Raw genomic sequence first — 24,140 nt, 5'->3', positions numbered from 1 at the left:
TCCAGCCAGTATCCTTGCACACACCTATGGTCACAGTGAGTTTCAGGGCCTTCCTCTTCCCTGGGTTCAGGAAAGATCTTCCTATTGTATGGCAGACACAAGGAATGAAATGCAGGTGCTGCTGGTCACTTTTAGGCTGACGTTAGGTTTTCACCCAAACTCCCAAATAGGGAACCACAGCTGTGATCCTGTCCCGCACAAGACTGTGGCTCGTGAATTCACCAGTCCTTGCGTTTCCCGCTTGCTTGCTAATGTCTTAGTTGAAAGGTGAAACACCATCTGAGTTCTCCTCCCCCTCCCCAATCCTCACAGACAACTCTCAACCTCTCCTTGTTTTCACCAATGCTCTTTCATCTTTTTGAAAAATCTTCCACCCATTGCAGCTATTCTGGACTCTCTTTTGATATCTTATGCATTGCTGGAACAGGCAATCTGCCTTCAGAGTCCCCGAAGATGTATATGTTTATTGATGTTTATTTGTTCCACACTGTGTAGATATACTATGCATTCAGACACAAAACCCCTCTCACAATCACACATCCTCCCCAGCTCTTCAGAGCTGTAGTCATAAAGCTGTAATGACACCTCGTCCTTCACTATCACTCACTCTAGGCTGGTGTAAATCAAGACTTCCAACAATCATCTGAGGGATGAGAACTGTTCAATGTCTTTCTACAGCAGTGACTATCAAATAATGCTGTTCATAAGAACTGCTGCTAAAATCACAAATGACATTTTGGTTCAGTTACTAACTTAATAGCTGGAGTCCTCTACTGTGTCTCATTCATGTGCTTAGCTGAGTGGCTTTGAAAGGGCTCAGTGGAAAAGCAGACCAACAACTTGGTCAACATGTTGACAGTAACTTCAACTGCCTTAGGCAAAGATGCATCAGTTTAACATAATTCATCCAGAAAATCTACTCTTCTGAGAGAGATAAAGCAGGGCTTTGCTGGCGAGGAGGGAAATGCACCTCTGTCAAAAAGAAATTACAATACACATGCAAGGCAGCCAGTAAGGGAGTCCCTATTTTAGCATCCTGTCCCACCTTCTTTAATCAAGCTGTAAGAAGAATCTTGGTTTGGGAATAATTTTACAAAACAGGGCTTTTCAAGGAGAGAACTGTTGAGAAGTTAGGTAAGGCACAGGACACTTAAACTACTGCATAACTGGCTGCATAATTGTCTCTACATGCTGACATAATACAGTTGAGGGGTCTCTGGGTCTAATACACCTGAAATTTATAGCAGATAGCATAGGCTTGTGTTCAAAGTGCTGCGCAGGGCATATTCTGTTGAGTTCCTAAAAGCAATGGGTGCTTAATTTATAATTTCACAATTAATTTCCTTAGAAAGGGTGTAAGATTCACCATAAACACCCTTCATACAGTTAGCCTTACAATCCTCATCTTGAGAGGCAATCAAGCAACACCTATCCCTGCACTTAATCAGTGCAATAGCAAGAGCTATTCCTCAGGAGGAAGCAACAGTGTGAGCATTGACACTCTGGACACCCTCCCTCTCTCCCCACCACCCCAAGTCCTTCAGTTTAAGGCCCATCTCACCAAATTGGCCAGCCTGCTGCCAAAGATTCTTCTGCCTCTATGAGACAGATGGATCTAATCCCTCCCTAACAGTCTACAATCACAGAAGCATGTATTGAAATGCTGCCTTTTTCATTTCTCATTCTTCAATGACGTTCACAATTGTAGTATCATAGAATCATAGAATAGTTTAGGTTTGAAGGGACCTTCAAAGGTCACCTAGTCCAACCCCCTTGCAATGAGCAGGGACATCTTCAACTAGATCAGGTTGCCCAGAACCACATCCAGCCTGGCCTTGAATGTTTCCAGAGATGGTGCACCTCTCTGCGCAACCCATGCCTGTGTTTTACCACCCTCACTGTAAAGATGTCCCATCACTTGATGTCCCAGTGGCAGCTTCAACAACAGACTTGCTCTAGTTCCTACAGATCAGCCCTTAGCCAGGTGATAAGCCAGTGACTCCTACAGCAGAAACTCAGCATTTGACAGCACTGGCCTCCAACTCACAAATGGCAACTTAGGCTATGCCTGCAGTAAGCAGCAGACAGCTGCAGACGTGGAAAACGCAGCAGTCGTGACGTTAGTGCCAGTGGAAATACCTCATACTCCACAAGTACTGCACTCAACAAGAAGGGGTTTACACACTGCTGATTTCGTATGTGCTTCTCAACTACTTAAAAACCAGATTTCTGTCTGCAGGAAGCTGGATACACATTTTTTTTTTCTGTACAAGAAATTTGCAGTTTATTTGCCTTCTGCAGTACATTTATCTGCTTTCTTTTAAAAAAATCTGACACAACTCCCTCCTGAATTATCTTTTCCAACTGCCATCTTATCAGTCTTGCTTGCAGTAGATCTCTTCTATATGTCCCTCTCATAATCAGGCACTTCAGCAGCACTGAGGGGTACAAAACAAGAGGTAATGAAGGATTAAGGGTTAAAAGCATCCCATTGCAATGTCTGGCTCACAAACCACAATGCATTAAACACTTCAGCTGTTACCAGTTTTTAAGAGGTGCCTTGGAAGTGGGAGTTCAACTGACTCTATTTTTAATGGAACAATATACCTAATACCAGTTTTCAACACTGGAGTAGTAAGAACCAAGAATCTGGTTCTTATGACTGATTCTGGTAGACCACCTGTAGATATGGAAATCTAGACTCAAATTCTGGCTAGATGTCCGGCTGGAGATCAGTAACAAGTGGTGTCCCTCAGGGATTGGTGTTGGGACCAGTCTTGTTTAACATCTTCAAAGCTGACATGGACAGTAGGATTGAGCGCGCCCTCAGCAAGTTTGCCGATGACACCAAGCTGTGTGGTCCAGTTGATATGCTGGAAGGAAGGAATGGCATCCAGAGGGACCTCGAAACGCTTGTGAGGTGGGCTGATGCCAACCTCATGAAGTTCAACCATGACAAGTGCAAGGTCCTACACCTGGGTCAGAGCAATCCCAGGCACAGCTACAGACTGGGCAAAGAAGAGATTCAGAGCAGCCCTGCAGAGAAGGACTTGGGGGTGCTGGTCAATGAGAAAATGAACATGAGCCGGCTTCAGTGTGTGCTCGCAGCCCAGAAAGCCAACCATATCCTGGGCTGCATCAAAAGGAGCGTGACCAGCAGGTCGAAGGAGGTGATCCTGCCCCTCTACTCTGCTCTTGTGAGACCTCACCTGGAGTATTGTGTGCAGTTCTGGTGTCCTCAGCATAAAAAGGACATGGAACTGTTGGAGCAAGTCCAGAGGAGGGCCACGAGGATGATCAGGGAACTGGAGCACCTCCCGTATAAAGACAGGCTGAGGAAGTTGGGGCTGTTGAGCCTGGAGAAGAGAAGGCTGCGTGGAGACCACATAGCAGCCTTCCAGTACCTGAAGGGGGCCTATAAGGATGCTGTGGAGGGACTCTTTGTCAGGGACTGTAGTGACAGGACAAGGGGTAATGGGTTAAAACTTAAACAGGGGAAGTTTAGATTGGATATAAGGAGGAAATTCTTTCCTGTTAGGGTGGTGAGGCACTGGAATGGGTTGCCCAGGGAGGTTGTGAGTGCTCCATCCCTGGCAGTGTTCAAGGCCAGGTTGGATGAAGCAGTGGGTGGGATGGCTCAGTGTGAGGTGTCCCTGCCTATGGCAGGGGGGTTGGAACTAGATGATCTTGAGGTCCTTTCCAACCCTAACTATTCTATGATTCTATGATTCTGTGTTGTTTTTTTATGCAGAATTAGTTACGAGGTTTGAAGAAGCAAGCAGCCCAGATCTGCAAAAGAGCTTACATCAGTGTCAGATGTTCTTGTAGTGATCATTCTTACTCAAAACAGTGAGGTCTGAATTCACCTGAAAAGAAAAAAGCTCTACAATTCTGAGTGCAGTAACTTTCCAGTCATTGCAGTATTACAAATTCATGAATTAAAAAAAAAAAGTCACAATAGATAAAAAAGAAAAAACAAGCAAATTAAAAAAAAGAGAGGAGAGAGGAAGGAGAAGAGAGAAAGACAAACTCCACTCGTTATAACTTTTCCCTGGATCAGTTTCATATAAACCATCAATGAATTTAATTCATGACATCCGTACATTTCTGGTTCAGAAAATGAGTCAAGATACCAGTGGTTTTAAACCTTAAAAAGAGAAAACCTTGTCTTTAAGTACCGGAAGACTCTACACAGACCTGAAGAAGGCTTTCTGTATACGGCCAAAAGCTTGATGGTTTGCCAAAGGTGGTAATTACCCTAACAAGGTATTAGGCTAAAGGCATTACCTCTTCTTGTCCTATTAGAGTTACAAGACACGTGGATCTAATTCTTCTAATGATATTATCTTGAAAATTTATCTTGATTTAAATTTAGAACAGGAAGATGGAACTCCTCAGCTTCAGAAGTAAATGAAGAGCAACACACAAGAACTGTCAAGGTAAATTGTCCGCACAGCTGCAGACAGACAGCCTTTAGTCTGGAGTGCATGCTGGATTAAGAGTTGAAGTAGCTTCATACTGCAGAAATATGTTTTCTTTTTTATTTCTGGAAGACAATCAAGGTGCAGAAAAATTAAAATATTGTCTTAGTTGAAGGACTGATGCCATTTTCACACCTTTCCCTGTAGTATAACATACTCCAGTATTCAACCATGCGAAGTTTTGGAGGTCTCACAAAAACAAAGAAGTCTGTGCCACACTGCAATCTCATGAAGTAACTTCGGTATGGGAGTAGTTTTAAAGCAATTTCCCTCCAGGAAGTGAGTGAAAAATGAATCATCACGAAGCAACAGTGACTCTGTTCATCTTTCTGCCATCTGTGTATTGCCAGGATCTTCATACAGCTGCATGTGCTTGCGTGCTTGCATGTGCTTGCATGCTTGCATGTGCTTGCACGCTTGCATGTGCTTACTCTACAGCAGCAATCTGGAAGACATGCAGATACGTTGGAAAGGTGATACAGAAGATGTGACTACAAAGAACTTCAGACCTTTGTGTTCCACAGGATCGTAATAGAACCACAGAATGGTCTGGGTTGGGAGCAACTTTTAAGGCTCATCTAGTTTTGACTACAACCCCTCTCCAGCTTTCTTGTCGGTCCCTTTATGCATTGGGAGCTGCACTAAGATCTCCCTGGAGCCTTCTCCAGGCTGACCCAGCCCAGCTCTCTCAGCCTGTCTCCAGAGCAGAGCTGCTCCAGCCCTCACAGCATCTCTGCGGCCTCCTCTGGACTCGCTTCAACAGCTCCACGTCCCTCCTGTGTTGCTGCACCAGACCTGGGCACAGGACGGCAGGTGGGGGTCTCCCCAGAGTGCAGTAGAGGGGGAGAATCCCCTCCCTCGAGCTGCTGCTCATGCTCTGGGGATGCAGCCCAGCACACGGGGGCGTTCTGGTCTCAAACACACACTATGGGTCATGGGAAGCTTCTGTCACCCACCATCCACCCAACACATCACAAGGCAGGAGCTGTTGTAGTTGTTTCCTGGTTTGGGGTTGGAGCCATGAGGGGCTGACTCTGTGGACTTTAAGCAAACCCGTCGAGGAAGGCTTTGAGCAGCTGGGATGTAATTGCCGGGACAATGAACCATGTCAGCAGTGAGAAAAAAGTCCCCAAGGTGCTGGCCTCTGTGGGGTCATGATCACCTTGTCCCACCGCAGCTGAAAGCCTCCATCAATGACACGAAGGAGCGAGGGGAAAGGGTGGCACAGCGGGGTAATGCTGGCAAAGGCAGGATATGAAGATACCTTTTCCACTCACAGTGTTGCATAGGAGAAAGTGACGTGCGATACGGAAAGAATGCTCAACCTGCACATTTCGATCTCACAGAACTGTTGTTCTATGGATGACAGCAAGCACATCCCCCCACCTATCAGATCTTGCCAAGCAGCGTTTGTTTGTTTTGGTTTTTTTTTTGGTGATGCGTGTATCGATCTTGCCGCTTTTTGCTCTTCTCGAAGGCCAAACCCCGCCGGCCCAGCTTGGTAAGCGCAACTTTCACCCCAGCAGAGCCGCTCGCTCGCACAACGGCATTCCCACAGCACTGAGAGAAACCCTTAGCCGCGTTCCCGGTACCTCCTCATGCCCATGGATTCTCTTAAACGGCGCTTACCAACCTCATAAACCGCAACTCCCGTGACAAATTCAGGCGTTTATCGACAGCTCCGACTTTCTGCTCACACCCGACCCCGCCCCGGCGCAGTCCCTGCAGCCGCCCGCACGCCCAGTAGATCGCGGCCTTTGCCCGCTCCCGCGGGCGGTCGGTCGGTGTCATCGGAGCACGGTGGTGCTCGGCGCGGCGCAGGTGGGGAGGGCGGTGAGGCCCCAGCGGCCAAGGGCCCGCAGCGTATGCCCCGGTAGCGCAAAGCGAGGATGATTCCAGGCTCTGCGCGCAGGGTCTGCGTCTGCCTGGGGCAGACTGAGGCGCCCTGGGGGCCCAGCCGAGGGCGGCGTGAGCCCCGGCTGACCCTGTCCCTGTCCCGCTGCTTCCGTGCAGCGTTATGTGGGGGGTGAGCGGCCTGGGGGAGGCTCGGTGCTGAGCGCTCCCGCCCGCTGGGCCCGGGCGGAGGAAGCAGGCGGGGCAGGACTGCCTCCTGGGCTGCGAGCCGGACGGCTGCGGTCGCGTCTCCCCCGGGGTGGCTCGGCGCCCGCTCCCACTGCCCGTCCAGGCGCTGTCGATGTCTCCCCGCGGGCTGTAACCGGCTCCGCCGTGCCCCGGCGCCGCAGCGGGGAGCGATGCAGGTGGCCGCCCGCCCGGCGCCCCGCGGGGCTCAGTCCGACGCCCGCTGCCCGTCCCCCGCCCGCCAGCGAGACCGCGGTGGCGCTCCGCGCGGCGGGGAGAGCGGCGGCGAGCGGCCGCAGCCCCTCCGGCAGCCCGGCGAGGCGGGCTGGCACCGCCGATGCGCCGCTTCTTCCACCGCCCCCTTCCTGCCTGCCTTCTCCTCCTCCCCTCCGCCGCCCCCCGCCTCCTCCCCTGCCTCCTCCCCCGCTGCTGAGGTCGCTGCCGCCACCTCCCCCTCGGCCGCCTGCCTCCTCCTGCCGCCCCCCCAGACCCGCGCTCGCTTCGGCTTCCCCGGGCTCGCCATGAGCGGGGGCTCCGGTCGCTTACAGCCGCCCCCCGCGCTCTGCCCGCCGTCGCTCCCACACGGGCCGAACCCGCCAGAGCCAGGAGCGCGCAGCCAGGGCCGGGGCAGCCCCGCCGGACACGGCACACCCCGCGCCGCCCCGGGCGCCAGGGGCCCACCGCCAGGTGAGAGCGAAGGGCCCGGGGGGGTGGTTCAGCCCCGGGTGTCCGCCGCGGCCGGGCTGAGGGGCCTTCGAGTTGTCCTCCGCAGCGCCCGGAACCGCGGCCGTGCCGCGGGGTGACCCATACCCGGGTGGGGTCCGGTAGCTGCGGACCGAGCGGGGCAGGTCGCAGGGCGGCAGCCCGCAGGCCGCGTGTCGCCCGTCAGCAGCGGGGTGCCGAGGCCTCCGGTCGGGCGGGCTCGGCGTTGTGGAGCGCGGGGCTGTGGGTGTCTCCTCAGGTCCCCTCCCCGCCGCCAGCGCTGCCCCGCCGCCGGTGCCGCCGCGCCTCAGGCCTGGCCCGTGGTGCGCCCTCGGCAGCGCCGGGGCCTGCCCAGCCTCGCCCGTCCTCCTCCTCCTCCTCCTCCTGCAGCGACTGCCGGCCTGCAGCCAGCCCGCGGGGCTGCGCTCCCGAAGGGGGTTCTTGGGGTCCCTGTCCCTGCACCGGGCGCTGCCCCTCGCAGCGGGCTGCGGTACCTGCGGGAATCCCGTGCACGGCGGCGTGTCACCTCCGGTTCCTGCGCGGAGCTCCTACGTGCCTTGGAAGTTGGGGTGCCTCCGTGGGAACCCCGGTGGATGCTTTTGGGGCCCACGTGTTCCTGAGTTCCCTATCAGGTGTAGCCCGCAGCTGGGTCTCCCCGAGCCGGAGACTCTCTGAACCAGGGTCCTTCTGTTTTCCCTCTCCTGGAGCTTCGATGTTTTAAGGACTGGGGTCGCGGTGCCTGGGCTGATGTGCTCGTTTTCAGACGCTAGAACTGCTTCGGGACTGCCACATGCTAAAATTTAAACGAGAGCCTTTAGTGTTTCGGGACTGGGGCCTTCAGATGTTTTCCTAAACATCATTTTGTGAAAGGCAGCCAGAAGGAAACGGTTCTTGTGTGTGCATGAAGTCAGGAATTAGGAAGTGGTGTGGGAGAATGACAGAAAACCAGACATTCTCTGGTCCTAGAGGGTGGAGAAATAAGATATCTAATTATTCTTCCCTTAGAACGTATTTTTAGTGCTGCTCATGACATGGGGACTGACTGGGATGATTTACAGGCATTTGTAGTAGTGGTGTTTATACTGATGGAAATCCTGCTCTGAAAGGAAGCAGCTTTAATAGACAAGTCCCTCTTGAAATCTGTGGTTGGCAGCATATTAAATCTTTGATTGCCATGTAGGAAGTTGAGGAAGAACTTGAATTTTTACCTTTGAATTGTATTGCATGGCTCAAAAATAGCTTTTGCTGTATGCTGTGAGCATGCAGCACAAGGGGAATATCAGTCTCACCCATCCTGCTGTCTGGGCCTTCTAAATAAAATGTATAGGAGGAAAATATGCTTCCAATATATGGAGACATATATATGAAGACATTGAGGTTTTACCTGATAAAACTGTATTTCAATTTTTTTTTTTTTTTTTTTTTTCTTTTTCCCTTTTAATTACTTGGAGTGTAGGGGATAACGTTATCCTAAAGCATGGTCTCAAAACTTCTCCTAACCTTCCCAGGCTCTTAATAATCTGATAGACCAATTGACCTGGTATGCTACTGCTGGGAGATAAAAGCTTTTGTATCTCACATGATTTGGAGAATCTTGGTGAAAAAAGGAACTTTTCATATATGCTTATCATACGGTGAATTCACCACAGGCCTAGGTGGTATGCAAGGACCTTATGCAAGGACCTTACTTAGGAAATGACAAGCTTTTTATTCTTCAAAAAGGAAAAAAGTTTGCCCTGAAGTTCTGATTTTCCCTAGAACAGATCCCATGCTTAAAAATTCTGTGCTGTTACCATTAACATTGTAACTGGTGTAGTCAGAACCAGTTTGCTCGAAACATCCCTGGCAGATGCCTGAGTTAACTGATGAAGTTGCATGATATACTTAAGTCACAGTAGCAGATTTGTAGTAGATTAGCAGTAGTTTGTTGTCAGCCATGATCCTGACTATATAGAAAGTATCTTCAGGAAGTATGATGTCTGGTTCTTTTAATTTTGAGACAATGTCATAATTTACAGACAAATACAAGAGATTTCTAGATTGGGGACAAGAAGTGTATTTGTTTTTCTCCAAAGATGGTTATTCTGATTTTGTGAAAGTCTACCTGTTTCACTCAAATATTTGCCACCAGAGTAAGAAATATTGCACTGGATGCTGGTGTCAGGGCTGAACTTGGATTCTTTTGCTGAGCATCCTCTTAGTCATGCTCTTGAAAGTGGTACTCTCCTATTACTAGTCCTAATATTTTTTTTTTATACAAATCTGTAGTGTGGTCTGGTCTTGAAACATAAGGGGTTAGTGAAATTACTGTAGTCTATATGCAAAGGTGAGAGAATGTTTACTATTTTCCCCCCAGCAGAAAAATATTTAGTGATGGCTGGTTTGTCTCCCCCCTCCCCCCCCCCCCTTCCCCCCCCCCCCCCTTTTGCTGTTATTGTTTCTCTTGCATTTTTCTCTAGTGGACTAGAAAGTGCTGGACTGAAGAGCTGATTCTTCATTTCATTCAGGAAACTGATCCTGATCTTAAGAGGCAATTCACCTTCCATAAAGTACTTTACTTTCACTGGGGTATGTGCATCTCCTCTGTGAAAAAGAGAAACCCACCTAGAGGCAAGGCTGGCAGCTGGGAAAAGAGAAATGTGGTCGTAGTGGAAACAGGTAGACGTTTTCAGCTTCACTGTTTTGGTAAGGTCTGTATTAACATTCTCATTTGCAGCATTTGGAAAGAAAGATGTCTTTTGAAAGCTGTCTCTACTTAACGCTACTGGTGTGATGCATATAGCTGATGGGTGCAACTTTTCTTTTATGAGTATCAGCTTTTTGGATGTCATCCAGTTAACTTTGCTAAATTTAGTCAATACTGCTTGCCCTCCTTAAGTGGCAGAATCTTTAGTTGGAGTGACTTAAAGATTATTGTGTAAGATGCACATGAGGCTGAGTCGCCTCAGAAACCATTGTGGGGAAGAGTAATGGGACGTGCTTAGTGAGTCAGGTAACTGTAGACATCTAGTAAGTTGTTCAGTTTGGAGAGGCTGCTGGTGAAAGGGTCAGTGCCAGTTTTCAAACATGCACAACTGCAGGCTGTGGGGATGGACTTTCTTACGAAGACAGTACACGTGTGTTAAGTGCAGTAAAAACCTGTTTGAATTCATAGTGATGCTGCGTAATGCTGTACACACTAAGCAGCTGAAGTATATATAAGTAGGAAAACTCCCTGTATGCTGGTATGAGCGCGTGTAAGCTTTTGTGCCTTTAGCAGCTGTGTGTAGTTATATCACCTATGCGTGGTATGTCTGGTTTGTTCTCAAACTGGAAAGCACTTACAGTGAGTGTCATACTTAATTCTGGTGTGCCTGGAGGTAGATGCAAGGTCTCTGATTTGTGTCATGGTGATGCCTTCACAGCTTTATAACCGTGTAAAATAAAGCAAGATGGAAAGATAACTTCTTAGTCAGAGCAAGTGAAGTTCATTCAGCATGCGGATGATTTTGTAGAGTTGCAACTGGTTTTGATAGATTAAAAACAAACAAACAAAAATAACCTGAAGTGGAAACTAGTTGTAGCACCTTGATTTGAATTGATTAAAGTAGGATGTTCCTAAGTAAAGAAGTGGCTTGGTGGTGCTTCTTGGTTAGAGTTACCACAATACTGTAAACCTGTTACTGTGTGTGTTTGTTGGATAGAACTAATCTGTCTTGGAAGATTGTAATTACCTTTAGTATTTCAGAATAATTTGTTATAATGTTAGTGTGATGGTTTTGCTAGTGTTGAATTATAAAGGAAGATAGAAGGCTTAGTTTCCTACTTAAATTAGTTGTACTCTGAATAGGTTGTAGTAATGGAATTAACATTAGCATACATACGTTCAAGAAGTTAGCTAGAAAATATATGAGTTGCATATTTATGGGATTAATTTGGGAAATGAATGCAAATGTACTTCCACAACAATTACTTTCAGATAATGCGCATTCACTTTAAGTCATTCTCAGTGACTAATCAGTCACTCTATTCTTTTATTTCACTTTGGCTTTCTTTGCTAGATTAACTTGTGCCTATATGAGCTGGAAACAATAATATTGTGGCCTGAAATTGTTCTATGCCATAAATATATTGTATGAAGTTACTTTGGAGGTATCCTTTTCGAGTGCAACCACCAAATATCTGAAGTGAATACTAGCAGACATTGATATTTCCCCATGCTGATGTATGGATTTACAGGTAATGTGAGATTGAGATAAATGCGTTTTAAGGAAAATTAATAAAATGAAACTGATGTGCAGATCTTTTAATTAGTTCTTACAGTGTGAGCAACTTTATCCTTGCATATACTTGCATATTTCAAATGTAGAAAGTGCAAGAGCACAGGAATGAAAGTTTAAATTGCCTCTACAGTCCAAATTTCAGTTTAATGATAGGAGGAAGACCAGAGATAAACATACAATTTTGAAACATATGCTCTGCTTTGCAACATCTGCTTGTGAAATAATCTGAACTATCCTTTTGTTCTAATCCATCAAGACACTGAGTATTGTCAGTATCTGTTGATTCAAAGTGGATAACCTACTGGAACTGACCCTTCAGCTGTCAGAAGGACTCTGAGTGTGGGGGTCTACACAGAAGAACATAATACAGAGCTGTAAGATAGCTGGCAATTGATTTGGTTGGAAAACTCACACATCCTTTGTTAGCTACTGCCTTGCTCAAAGTTGTTAATTGCCTAAATAATGGGATAGAGATTAATTTTCATTAAGAGGAAAGGTGTTAGATGTGAGTGTGTGTTGACATTTTTCTACTGGTGTCACTCCATAGGCATTGCAGCTGAAAAGCAGTTTTGGTCTGATGTCTGGTAGTTTTTGGTTAGAGTTTGTCTGGTTTTGAAGCTGATGATCTCATCTCAGTTAAAGTAACTAGTAACAGGTGATTGGTGATTCAATATGCAGTACAGCCTCTGTTCAAAGAAAAGGAATGTCACATAAAATTACAGGAACACATCTCTATGTGTTTGCGTGTGTATTAGCTTTGTTCATGTCCTAACAGATTCCTCTTACGCCTGCATGATTTTCTGTATTTGATGGCAGTGCTACAACATTCGCATTTTCATATCCATCCCAAGTTGGCATCTCAGCCACATTATATGTGCTATTTGAGCCTTAAGGCATTTCTTTCCAAGACAAAATTACTGCAGAAAAAAGTTAGGCAGCACAGCAGATTTTGTGCTCTCACTGCTTCACCTGTGCTTTCACATGGGTGTAGGGACTTGAAAAGTCAACACCCTTCTCAATACATAGGTTAAAATGAGAAATCGCTTTAGAGAATACTAGTAAACCTGGTTATAAATATTGCAAATTCTTGGGAAAAGCTTAGCTCAATTAGAAAAGAAAGTGGTGGGTTTTGTTTCTTTACCTTTTACATTTAGTTTTTACTGCCTATACAGTGAGGGTTTTTTTCACCTCCGAATTACCTTGACAAAATAAAATCCACAGGTGCATAGGATCTCTTTCACCTATGGTGTTTTTTCTATGAAAGATCGGCTTTGAATCTTTTCCAGCCGATAGCATTGCAGCTTTTTTGCTTAATTCTTGCACTTCAGGTTTTCTGAGTGGTCTCTTGCATGGCATCTGCTGCGTAGCTGAGGTTCAGACAGAGATGTATCATCTAAACTTCAGAGTTGTCCATGTTAATGTGATGCAAGATGTGGGTGGGTTAACGAGAAGGTAGTGTACCAGAATGTCATAGAACATTGGGTGAAGTTTGCAGTGGGAGCTACCTTTGCATGAGTATTCTAGTATGATGGTGCTGCTTTCTCCCACCTGGGTTTTGTTTGGTTTATTGTGGGTTTTTTTGTGCTATTTATAATTTTTAACACCTTCTTGTTGCATTTTTCTATGCTTGTTCTAAGCTGTTCTTTTCTTCTTTGTGTATGCGAAGTACAGTAAATGCTTCGTGGTTAGAATTCCCCATTCTTGAGGCGAAAAATGCTGCTGTTGTTCCCTGATGACTTAAAGCTTCCTTCTGGAAGCCACTGGATGTGTAAAGTAGAATGGAGAATACATGCTTTGCTTTATTCAGGGAAAGATGCAGGAAGTAGGTTTTGAAATAGTAAGTCATTGGTGTTTTCAGAAGTGTTTAAAGCAAGGACAGTGTACAGGGGTTTTGTTTCCTGAGCTTCTCAATTGCACAGAATGTGCTTCAAATGTTCATTCAAAAAACTCTCTTCCCTAGGTCTTTCTCAGCTGGGAGCCTGGCTTCCCAGCTCATAGCTCCAGCGGTTGCTTTTCCCATTGTCCCTGGCATCATGTTTAGGTTGAGCTTATACATCTTCGCTCTCATGCCAACCTGTTTGCAGCCATGATGTATGAAAAGCTAACATCTGTGACCAGTCTGTTGGTGGTAAAGTGTGTCAAAATGTTTCTGTCATTTCTGTTGTAATGACCACGGTTCTCCATCCACACCGATACTCTGTGTTGCTTGCTGCATTGTTGAGCAGCTGGTGTGGTTTTCTTGGACATGGGCTGTCAAAATAACCAGCCTTTGATGAAACACTGTAGAATTTCAGAGCTCAAAGCTCTTGGCACTCGGGCTTGGTCACCAGCTTTTGGGAAAATCACAAATGGCAAATGGTAGTCTTAAAAGGAGACATACTGCATCACTTTAATTGGGAAACAACAACAAAACCAAAACAAGAAACCCCAAACCAAACACACCTTCCTTCCCCTCTCCAAAACCTTAAAATCCAGCCAACCAGAAAAACTTACCAGAAAAAGTCTTTAACTGAATTGTTGTTCTTCTGTAAAATGTACACAACTGTAGCACCAGGGTATGCAGCCAGTATCAAAAGAGCATTGCTTACACTGTGAAAGGGTTTTTATGATTGTTTTTTCTCTGTCCCTTATGAATGAGGGAATTCGGCTTTTCCCAGCAATGCTACTGATTTGTGCTTCAGGGCACATTTTTTTGGAAGAAGAGCAGGAGGAATGTTGTTAGTTATCTGATATATTTTCTGCCAGTCTGTGTGTTGAGGAATAAAGTATGAATTCTGTGAATCTTATTAAATTGTTTCATAATCTGCATACCTGGAAAGCTGCCTGTTAGGAGAACTACTCTGAAATCATTTACAAATTGCTAAAAGCCATACACAGTGTTTATTCGCATGGCTTCTATTTGTATGGGAGCCTGAGGACTGACAATTAAACCACAAAGGATGGCTGGTATATAGAACAGTTGGGTCTGCTGGAGAAGAGGTGGTACAGTGCTGTATGGCTGAACCTGCAGTAAGAAACTACAGCATAACAGTTTGGAAACATTTGCTGCATATTTTTTTCAGCACAGCTCTTTATGTTTCTCTGCTTTGCACCTGGTGTTTGTTCAGGTTCCAAAGTAGAAACATTAGAGATTTATATTTACTATCTGCTTGGGCTCTTGCTCTGTGAAGATTTGGGGTTTAGGCATAGATACTTCTGCTTTCATTAGGTGCGTGTGCCAGTGTCTGCAGGATCTGAACTGTGATGGGCTTTTCTTCCCTGCCTACAGGTTGCCATTTTAAAGTGATGTTTTCATTCTCCTTGAAAACATACTATATGCCTATTTTTAGTGTGTGCAGACTTTCGGTATAGATCTTCGGCATGGCATCACTTTTTCCCTGTTTGTAAGTTGACATGGTGTCCTGGGTTCAGCAGTAGCGGTCATTTTTCTCCTTCTTAGTAGCTAGTGCAGTGCTATGTTTTCATTTTTTGGCCTGGGAACAGTGCTGATAACGCTGATGTTTTTAGTTGCTGTTCAAATGTTTGGTCTGATCAAGGTCTTTCTGAGCCTCATGCTCTGCCAGGGAGGAGGGGAAGCTGGGAGGAAGCAGAGACAGGACACCTGACCTAAACTAGCCGAAGAGGTATTCCATACCACAGCATGTCACGCCTGGGATGTAACTGTGAGTTCCTGGAAGGGCTGGGGGACTGCAGGATTGGATGAGGTGTTGTTCGGTGCTCGGCTGGGGGGAGTGGGGCGAGTTATTGGTCGGCTGGTGTTGAGGTGTTGTATTCTTTCCTCTTGTTATTTCCTTTATCATTATTATTATTGGTGGTAGCAGTAGTGATTTCTGTTATACCTTAGTTACTGCACTGTTATCTCAACCCGTGGGTGTTGCATTCTTTTCGATTCTCCTCTCCATCCCTCCAGGAGTAGGGGGAGGGCAAGAAGGGGGGGACTGAGAGAGCGACTGTGTGGTTTATGGATGACTTTTGTTTAAACCACTACACATGGCACCAGGAGGAAGCAACAGCTTTTAGAGAGAACTTTCGTGCAGATGTAGTAGTAGGTTGTTGAGCGTTATGGCTCAGAAACCCTGGGAGGCTGTGATCCTTGTGGTTTGTGTTCATTTTCAGGCAGGATTGCTGATTGTGTGATATGATCTGGAAACTGTGTTTGTGATACGATCTGAAAACTGCTTTTGCAATTGATTTAGGAGGTTGGATGCGGGTTAGATTTGTGAGCAGTTTCAGACATCCCTTACGATTTTTGGAGGCTTGGCAGAGAAGTGTGTTCAATTTACAGAAATCTGTGACTGTGCTTTTGAAGAAGTGAAGCAGCAAACGGTGGTATGTGCTGCAGCGGCCTATTTCAAGAAAGTGCAATCCAAGATATATGTGATGTTCTTCATGGCTGTGTGTTGAGCTGGACTGAAAAAACTGAGGGAGACACATCCAGAATTCTTTTCTTTTTTTACTTTTTTTTTTTTTTTTTTCCATTAAATTCATTTTTAAAATGCTATCAGTCTCTTGTACCTGTAGCATCTTCCACTTGCTGGCTGTAACTGGTCAGTCACCCATGATGCTGAGCCATAGAAGTTGTGTCTATAAATCCTTCTTTAAACCAATAACCTGCAACAGTTTTGGGTTGATGAAATGTTATATGGATTTATTTTTCTTTTTGTAATTTGAAATCAGTGTGAGGGTGGGAAGACTTGGTCATCCTGAATGAGGATGGTTGAGCGGTTGAGTCAGTTACATCCTGAAACCAGCAATGGAGTTCTCAGGAGAAAATGTTTAGCCAGTCTGTAAATTCATAATGTGCTGGCTAACTCCTAGTGTGGAAAAATGGATATTTTCTTTGGAGGGGGGGAGAAAACAGGGGATGGGATTTAAATCTTACTGGTCCTGCTTTTATGCATTGAGGTACAGAAAGTACCAATAATAAAGAACTTGAACACTGAGGAAAAACAACTTCAGTGATTTGTTGCATTTTGGCTGCTTCTTTAAAAAGGACATAGTGATCATGAAGAATTGGGGAAGAGCTGTGAAAGTGGTAAAAATAGTGCAATGACAGTGGCTGGGATGGTGTCAGCAGCAAAACCCCCTCCTGTTACTGAACATGTCTCTGGTGGAAGTGATCCTCCAGCTAGTCTGCAGGTAACACTGTGCTGTGGGGACCAGTTGATATGCTAGGTGGAACTCAACTATCAGAGGGACCTTGGCATTCCAGAGAACCAGGGACCTGATGGCATCTGACCCAGGCAGGTTTGCACTGGGGCAGGATGATGTGAGTGCGGAAGGTCAGGCTGGGGACTGGATGGATGGGCGCAGCACTGCTGGAAAGGCAGGTATTGAGTGGGCTGAGCTCCCTTGAGGACACCAGGATGATGTAGGGGCTGGAGCGCATCACCTGTGAGAAGAGGTGAAGGAAACTGTGGTTGCAGAGCCTGGTGAAGAGAGGGCTCCTGAGGGATCTCAGTGCTCTCTTCCTTTCTCTTGTGGGAGGATGCAGAAAACATAGAGCCAGACTCCTGTGTGCTGTTACGGCAAGGGATTGTGAATATGGCTCAGGCTGGAACACACGAGGAAAAGATTTTTTTCACTCTTGAGGTGATCAAGCACTGAAGCAAAGACCTGGAGACATTATGGTATCTATAGCTTTGGAAAGACTCAAATTTTAGCCAGTCAAGGTGCTGTATATTGGCCTAGTCTGAGCAGAGAAATTGTATTACCTCAAGAAGTCTCTCTCCACCTGAATAGCTCTCTATGATGCTGTCAGGGGCATATTACACTTGGGAGTGCCTGCTGCAGGCATGGTAAATGGAGAAGTAACAGTGGGACTGTGTTAGTTGTGGATGATCAGAAGTGGTGGTAAGAACTCAGTTTGCTTAGGCATACTGGTGTCAGCCGTGTCTTGGGATTTTTTTTCCCAATCTTGATTATTTTTAACATGATCATCTTAACATGCTTCCTCCCCAGAAAAACTTTATGTGATGGCTGTTTTGTGTATAAATGGCTTTGGGTAAAACAATAGCAGTATTTAAAGGTGTGCTGAAATCAAAGTCACATTTCTGCCTCTCAGTCTTTCTTCCTAATTTATTTGCTTGCTGGTTGATGTACAAGCGATCTGTTTTCTTCTGACAGGCAGAAGTGTGCATTTCAATTTTAGTTTTTATTTTTTCATTCTTAGAGGTGCAGGGGGTGTTGAGTCTTGTCTTTGCTGTCATGCTTGGTACACTTTCTCAAAAGGTGCCAGATAAATGAATTGAGATTCATTGTTCAGTAATGGGTGTTTTTTTTTCTAAGCTTGTAGGGTATGTGAGTAAAATATCTACAAATAAAAAAATATAAAAGATACTCATTGATGTATTTTGTCCTGGGTTCAGTTATGCAGAAGTACCTGGGAGTTACCCAGAAGGCCAATATCTCTGCTTGGGTCAGGCTGGGTATTGGTCAGCAGGTAGTGAGCAACTGTATTCTCTCCCCTTGTTATTTCCCTTACCATTATTATTAGTGGTGGTAGCAGTAGTGGTTTGTGTTACACCTTAGTTACTGGACTGTTCTTATCTCAACCCATGGGAGTTACATTCTTTCAATTCTCCTCCTCCTCCCTCCCGGAGTGGATGGAGGAAGGCAGGCGAGTGAGCGAGCTTGATTCTGGGTTACCGGCTGGGCTTAAACCACAACAGTTCTTTATGGCTCCCAACGTGGAGCACAAAGTGTTGAGATAACGACAGATCTGACCAGATTGTGCCTAATCGTATTTGTGATAAGCATTCATTGTTTTGGATTAATCATCACTCAATACAATGTTGATTTATTTGCCATCAGAGTTGTTGTGCTTGGTCTCAGAGTTTCAGCATGTCATATCTTACAGCCAGTATTTGCTATTTTAGTGTTTAGGCTTTGGGGCCTGGGCTAAGGTTATTATTTCACTGTACTTCATGGTATGACTTGTAATACAACAGACTTATTGATCATGAAACCGGGCTGGTATGCATCCGCAGTGTGGTCATCACCTCTATAGTATGGGAGGCATGTAATGGAAATTTTTAACAATTATACATCTTTCCTTCCTGCGGGGGTCAACCTATGGAGAATATATTCCCTCACACCCTCTGCTCCCCCACCAGGCTGTTTGCAGTGGGAATAGATTCTGGAAGAGTTAAAGATCCTGAATATCCTTTCAGTGCCCTTGAAAGCACCCTGCTGCTCTTGTTGGGAGCCAGCCTGCTGCTGCATATTCTCTCTATGATTTGCCTACGGTGTGACCACCCTGAAAATGCCTGATCTTATCTGATCTCAGAAGCTAAGCAAGGTCTGGCTCAAGTCTTGTCTAAGGTTAAACAACGATATAGGAGGACCAGCAATAGATTTTCCCTGAGGCTGGACGGTCATGAGTGGCAGGGTGTGTGGGATGGTATGGGCAAGTATCTAGTCCAGTGGCCTCCTCCAGTGCTTTGGAAGCGTCAGAGATGGAAGGCAGCTGTATGGAGTCCCCGAAGACAAGTTGCAGAAACTGCTGAAGGGGAAGGTGAATTGAGTCAGTTTGCAGAGTTGAAAGCCATCCAGCTGGCCTTGGACATTGCTGAACGAGAGAAGTGGCCAGTACTTTATCTCTACACTGACTCATGGATGGTGGCAAATGCCCTGTGGGGGTGGTTGCAGCAATGCAAGCAGAGCAACTGGCAATGCAGAGGTAAACCCATCTGGGCTACTGCACTGTGGCAAGATACCACTTCCCGGGTGCAGAACCTGGTGGTGAAGGTACGCTGTGTAGATGCTCATGTACCCAAGAGTCAGCCCACTGAGGAACACCAGAACAACCAACAAGTGGATAAATCTGCTAAGATTGAAGTGGCTCAGATAGACTTAGATTGGCAACATAAGGGTGAATTTTTTTTAGCTCAGTGGGCCCATGACACCTCAGGCCATCAAGGCAGAGATACAACATACAGATGGGCCCATGACTGAGGGAGGGGTGGACTTAACAATGGACACTATAGCCCAGGTTATTCATGAGTGTGAAACATGTGCTGCAATTAAACAAGCCAAGTGGTTAAAGCCTCTTTGGTATGGAGGACAATGGCTGAAGTATAAATATGGGGAGGCCTGGCAGATTGACTGTATCACACTCCCACCAACCCACCAAGGCAAGCACCATGTGCTTCCCATGGTGGAAGCAACCACCGGAAGGCTGGAAACATACGCTGTGCCCCACGCCACTGCCCAGAACACTATCCTGGGCCTTGAGAAACAGACTTTATGGCAACATGGCACCCCAGAGAGAATTGAGTCAGACAATGGGACTCATTTCCAGAACAACCTTATAGACACTTGGGCCAAAGAGCATGGCATTGAGTGGGTATATCACATTGCCTACCATGCACCAGCCTCTGGAAAATCAAACGGTACAATGGGCTGTTAAAAACCACACTGAGAGCAACGAGTGGTGGGATTTTCAAACATAGGGTACACATTTACCAAAAGCCACCTGGTTGGTCAACACCAGAGGATCTGCCAACAGGGCTGGCCCAGCCCAGTCAGAACTTTTACATACTATAGAAGGGGATAAAGTTCCTGTGGTGCACATAAAGAACTTGCTGGATAAGACAGTCTGGGTTATTCCTGCTTCAGGTAAAGGCAAACCCACTCATGGGATTGCTTTTGCTCAGGGACCTGGATATACTTGGTGGGTGATGGGGGGAAGATGAGGAATTCCCGTGTGTACCTCAAGGAGGTTCAGTTTGGGGGGAAAACAGCCAATGAACTCAATTATATGCTGTTGCCTGGTATATAACACTTTTATAGCCCATCAGCTGGATGCCCATCCCCACCACTCTGGGCTTTGAAAAGAAGAAATGTGCTGTTATGATCATCAGCGGAGAATAAAGTCACGGGAAAAGCCAGCAGCAGCAGCAGAACTGTCCTCACGTCACCATCAACTGACCCTGACTTCCCTCCGATCATCACCTCAACAAGCTATGAAACGGGAATGGAAAACTAGACGAGCTCAGCAGTGACCAGATGAGTTCCATGGTGTTATCAGCAGACAACAATCCAACACTGTAAACTGTCTCTCCTGCTCTGAAAGACTGTTACAAGAGATGGAGCCTGACATCATGACTGGATGAATTCAGCAGCTTTATAGGGATGGGTCCATGGACTAAGGAATGATCTCTCTCTTTTTGTGTGTGCGTGTGTGTGTATATATGTGTATATATATATGTATATATATGCAATGTGTATATATATGTGTGTATATATATACATATATACATATATATAAAAGACAAAAAGCTATGGTACATTTTAAAATATGGGATCTGAGCATGATGTGAATGGTATGGAATAAGAGGTGGATACTGTCCTGGTTCAGCAGTAGCAGTCATTTTTCTCCTTAGTAGCTGGTGCAGTGCTGTGGGTTTGACTTTCAGCCTGGAAACAATGCTGGTAACACTGATGTTTTAGTTGTTGTTAAGTAATGCTTATTCCGATCAAAGGGTTTTAGTCTCGTGCTCTGCCTGTGAGGAGGGGCACAAGAAGCTGGGAGGAAGCAGAGACAGGACACCTGACCCAACCTAGCCAAAGAGGTATTCCATACCACAGCATGTCATGCCCAGTGTATAAACTGAGAGGAGTTACATGGAAGGCCCAGATCACTGCTCGGGTTGGGATGGGCATTGGTCAGTGGGTGGTGAGCGATTGTATTCTCTTCCCTTGTTATTTCCCTTATCATTATTATTATTGGTGGTAGCAGTAGTGGTTTGTGTTATACCTTAGTTACTGGACTGTTCTTTTCTCAGCCCATGGAAGTTACATTCTTTCAATTCTCCTCATCCCTCCAGGAGCATGGGGAGGAAGAAGGGTGGGGGAATGAGTGAGCAGTTGTGTGGTTCTGAGTTACCAGCTGGGCTGGTAACATATTTTGACATATTTTTATCACTTTCTGTTAGTCTCTGCCTAGCTAGTATTTATGATGTGATGAGTCTACTAAAGCATTAATCTTCTACAGTATTTTTGAGGGAAAAGAGTACAACTAAGAATCCAGTCAGTAACATAATTTATAAGCATAGCAGAAAGTAGGCAAAGAGCAAAAACCTGTGGTGTATGACTACCCCAGGTCATACAGTTCCCACCCAAATGTGAATCTGGTGTTCTGGGTAAAGCTGTCATGCTCGTTCTTCTAGCCCTGTTTCTGTGTAAATAGCTTCTGACTGGAGGAAGGCTTTGTCATTTCTTTAAAGAGAATCATAAGAAATTGGCAGTTAATTAGCAGATAAATTAGCCTGCACCTGAAGTAGACACTGTGAAGGGAGCTGATGCTGTTCTGTTAGTAATTTATTTTTGTAGCCTTTAAGGGGCTATTAGGCCATACAGGTTAAATTTCAGGCAGACCCACACAGTAAACAAGTTCTTTGTAAAAGTAAATAAATAGTGATGGCATTGATTTATTTATATTTTTGGCTGTTTAAAAAGCAAACTTGTGGATATAACGATAAAAAGAGCAATAATGATGAAGAATACATACCTGGGAACATGGGAGGGGGAGAAAAAGAGAAATTATTTGGTATTTCAGGAAGAAAAAGGTTTTATTTTCTGTTGCGTGCAGCTCTATGGTGATGCAAAGTGAATGAAAAAATTCCCAGCTGCAGTAGCCTCAATGTGCAGATACTTCTTTGAACTTTACTTTCGTTTATGTGGTTTGCTTTGTTCATGAATCAAAGAACAGCTTCATTTCCGTACCTGCACTTTTGATAATCATCGCTAATCAGGAGACTGAAGCAAGAGGCCTCTCATGAGAGAGGTGATCCTCCCTCCCTAACCCTTTCCTCCTGTGCTTATGGTTTTAGTAACATGTTTGATGCTTCTTGCCTTGTGTTTGATAACAAACAGGCAAATACAATATAAACAGTATTTGAGGCACACAATGAACACTAGCTAGCTTCTCTTTCTTACCAAGTAAAAAGCAGAAAAGCTGAATTACCCAAAAGCATACTGTCATTTCACAGAATTATGTTAACCCTGTCCTGCAGAACATCTTACTATTCTTTTTTTTTTTCCTCCAACTGAACTGTGCATTAAAAACGTTTTACCATCGCAGTTATTTTCAACTTCAGAGTTCATTCTCATAAGCTTTCTAGTACAGTTGCCATTATTGGAGAGAGACAGTTTCCTCTAAAAACTGGGAGAGTTGCTGCCTTGGTTGAGAAAATAATGTAGAAAACACTGGCAGCTAGACAAGTGAGGATCTGTGTCTAGAAGTCCAGAGCATAGCCTAGTCGTTTGGCTGTGGGAGAACTAACGTTAAATGGCTTTTTGAAGCAGGCTGCTGATAGTACTTGAGTTATAAAATCTGGATTGTGCTTCTCTCTCTCAATGTAGCTCTTGAAAAGAGGTCTAGACATAGGACAATAGTCCTACATAGGAGCATGAAGCAGGGTCTTCCAGTCTTTTATGGCTTCTGAGAGATTGCCTGCACTTAGAGCACTTACTTTAGTTGCTGCTTTGTGTTGGGCTCTTGTTAAAGGATACTTTGAACTCCTAAGATCTCAGTATTGGCAGAAGTGGGAATCTTTATGAATATTAAACAGTCCCCAAATTGAGCTTATGATTGGGAGGTTCCTTTTTTCCTAATGTTTAGTCTCAGATGTACATACCCTTGTTTATTTCCTTGGTACTCAGATTCAAGCTCCTAATAATCATCCCCTGCATTCCAACTTATCGTTCATCACCTCTGGGTATCTTGAGGAAGAAGAGAAACAAAGGTATCATTTCCAGGGGATGTATGCAATATTTTATTTACTGTTTTCCTCTCTCTGAACTTCTCCAGAGCTAACCTTACATGCTGTTCCTTCCTGTAGTTTCAGTTTCCAGGTACCTGAGCACAGAATGGTCTATCATCTGTTAAGTGTTAAGCAATCTAAAGAAGGTTCAGACTCTCCTCAGTTGTCATATTCTGCTAGAAATGAACATCTGACCCTTGGTCATGTTCATAAGCTTTGTATGTGGCTTCTGAACTGGCAAGTAAGGTGCCGTGCTGTATTGCTTTATGGGGCAGAATATTTTTGACTTGCATTTTTGTTGTGCTTGGGGAAGTTGTATTTTGCAAGTGCTGCAAGTGGATAGTACAAAACAAAAACCGGTAATGAAGCAGGACTGCTTTCAGCTTCGGGGGAAAGTGTCATATAGATCATATGTCGTATAGAAAGTATCCGACCTCGTGCCAGGATGTTTCCTTTGCCCCATTCAGGTGTTTGCCGGTCTGCAATAGGACTGCTGGGGCTGTGAAAGACTACTCATGCCCAGTGAGACACACAAGGACTGCTGATGGGTTTCCTATGCTGAGGGAGGGTCTGCTGTTGGTCTTGCGGGTGATGTTCCTGTTCAGCCTTGCAGCTTACTGAGGCCACACAAAAGTATTGAACTGCTTTCCAAAACCTAGTCTAGTACAGCTGGACTTAAAAGCCTGGAGGGATGTTTGTGGAAGTTGAAGGGTGATCTTGGAACAAGCTGTTCTCATATTGTTAGATACAGGTGAGTCCTAGGTCAGTCTAGATTGTACCCATTGCTACTCTTGAATGGGGTTTGAGTGGGATACAAAACAATTCTTCCCATTGTATTACCCAGGCTT

The 24,140-nt window shown here is 45.4% G+C and overlaps 1 protein-coding gene across 3 annotated transcripts in view; it reads left to right on the top strand.

Moving 5' to 3' along the window:
• The first annotated feature begins 6,533 nt into the window (after positions 1 to 6,533).
• RNF38 (ring finger protein 38) overlaps positions 6,534 to 24,140 on the top strand; it is an 82,500-nt gene continuing 64,893 nt past the window's right edge. The window contains exon 1 of one of the 3 annotated variants that reach the window (XM_065661842.1): positions 6,534 to 7,247. In XM_065661842.1, coding sequence (XP_065517914.1) covers positions 6,734 to 7,247 — 514 coding nt within the window. In that variant the 5' untranslated portion in view covers positions 6,534 to 6,733. The remainder of the gene's footprint in view (positions 7,248 to 24,140) is intronic. The other 2 variants (XM_065661841.1, XM_065661847.1) reach the window with 2 other exon arrangements.

This window comes from Lathamus discolor, chromosome Z, assembly GCF_037157495.1.
Source record: "Lathamus discolor isolate bLatDis1 chromosome Z, bLatDis1.hap1, whole genome shotgun sequence".
Taxonomy (NCBI): Eukaryota; Metazoa; Chordata; class Aves; order Psittaciformes; family Psittacidae; genus Lathamus; species Lathamus discolor.
This window is presented reverse-complemented; position numbering and strand designations above follow the sequence as displayed.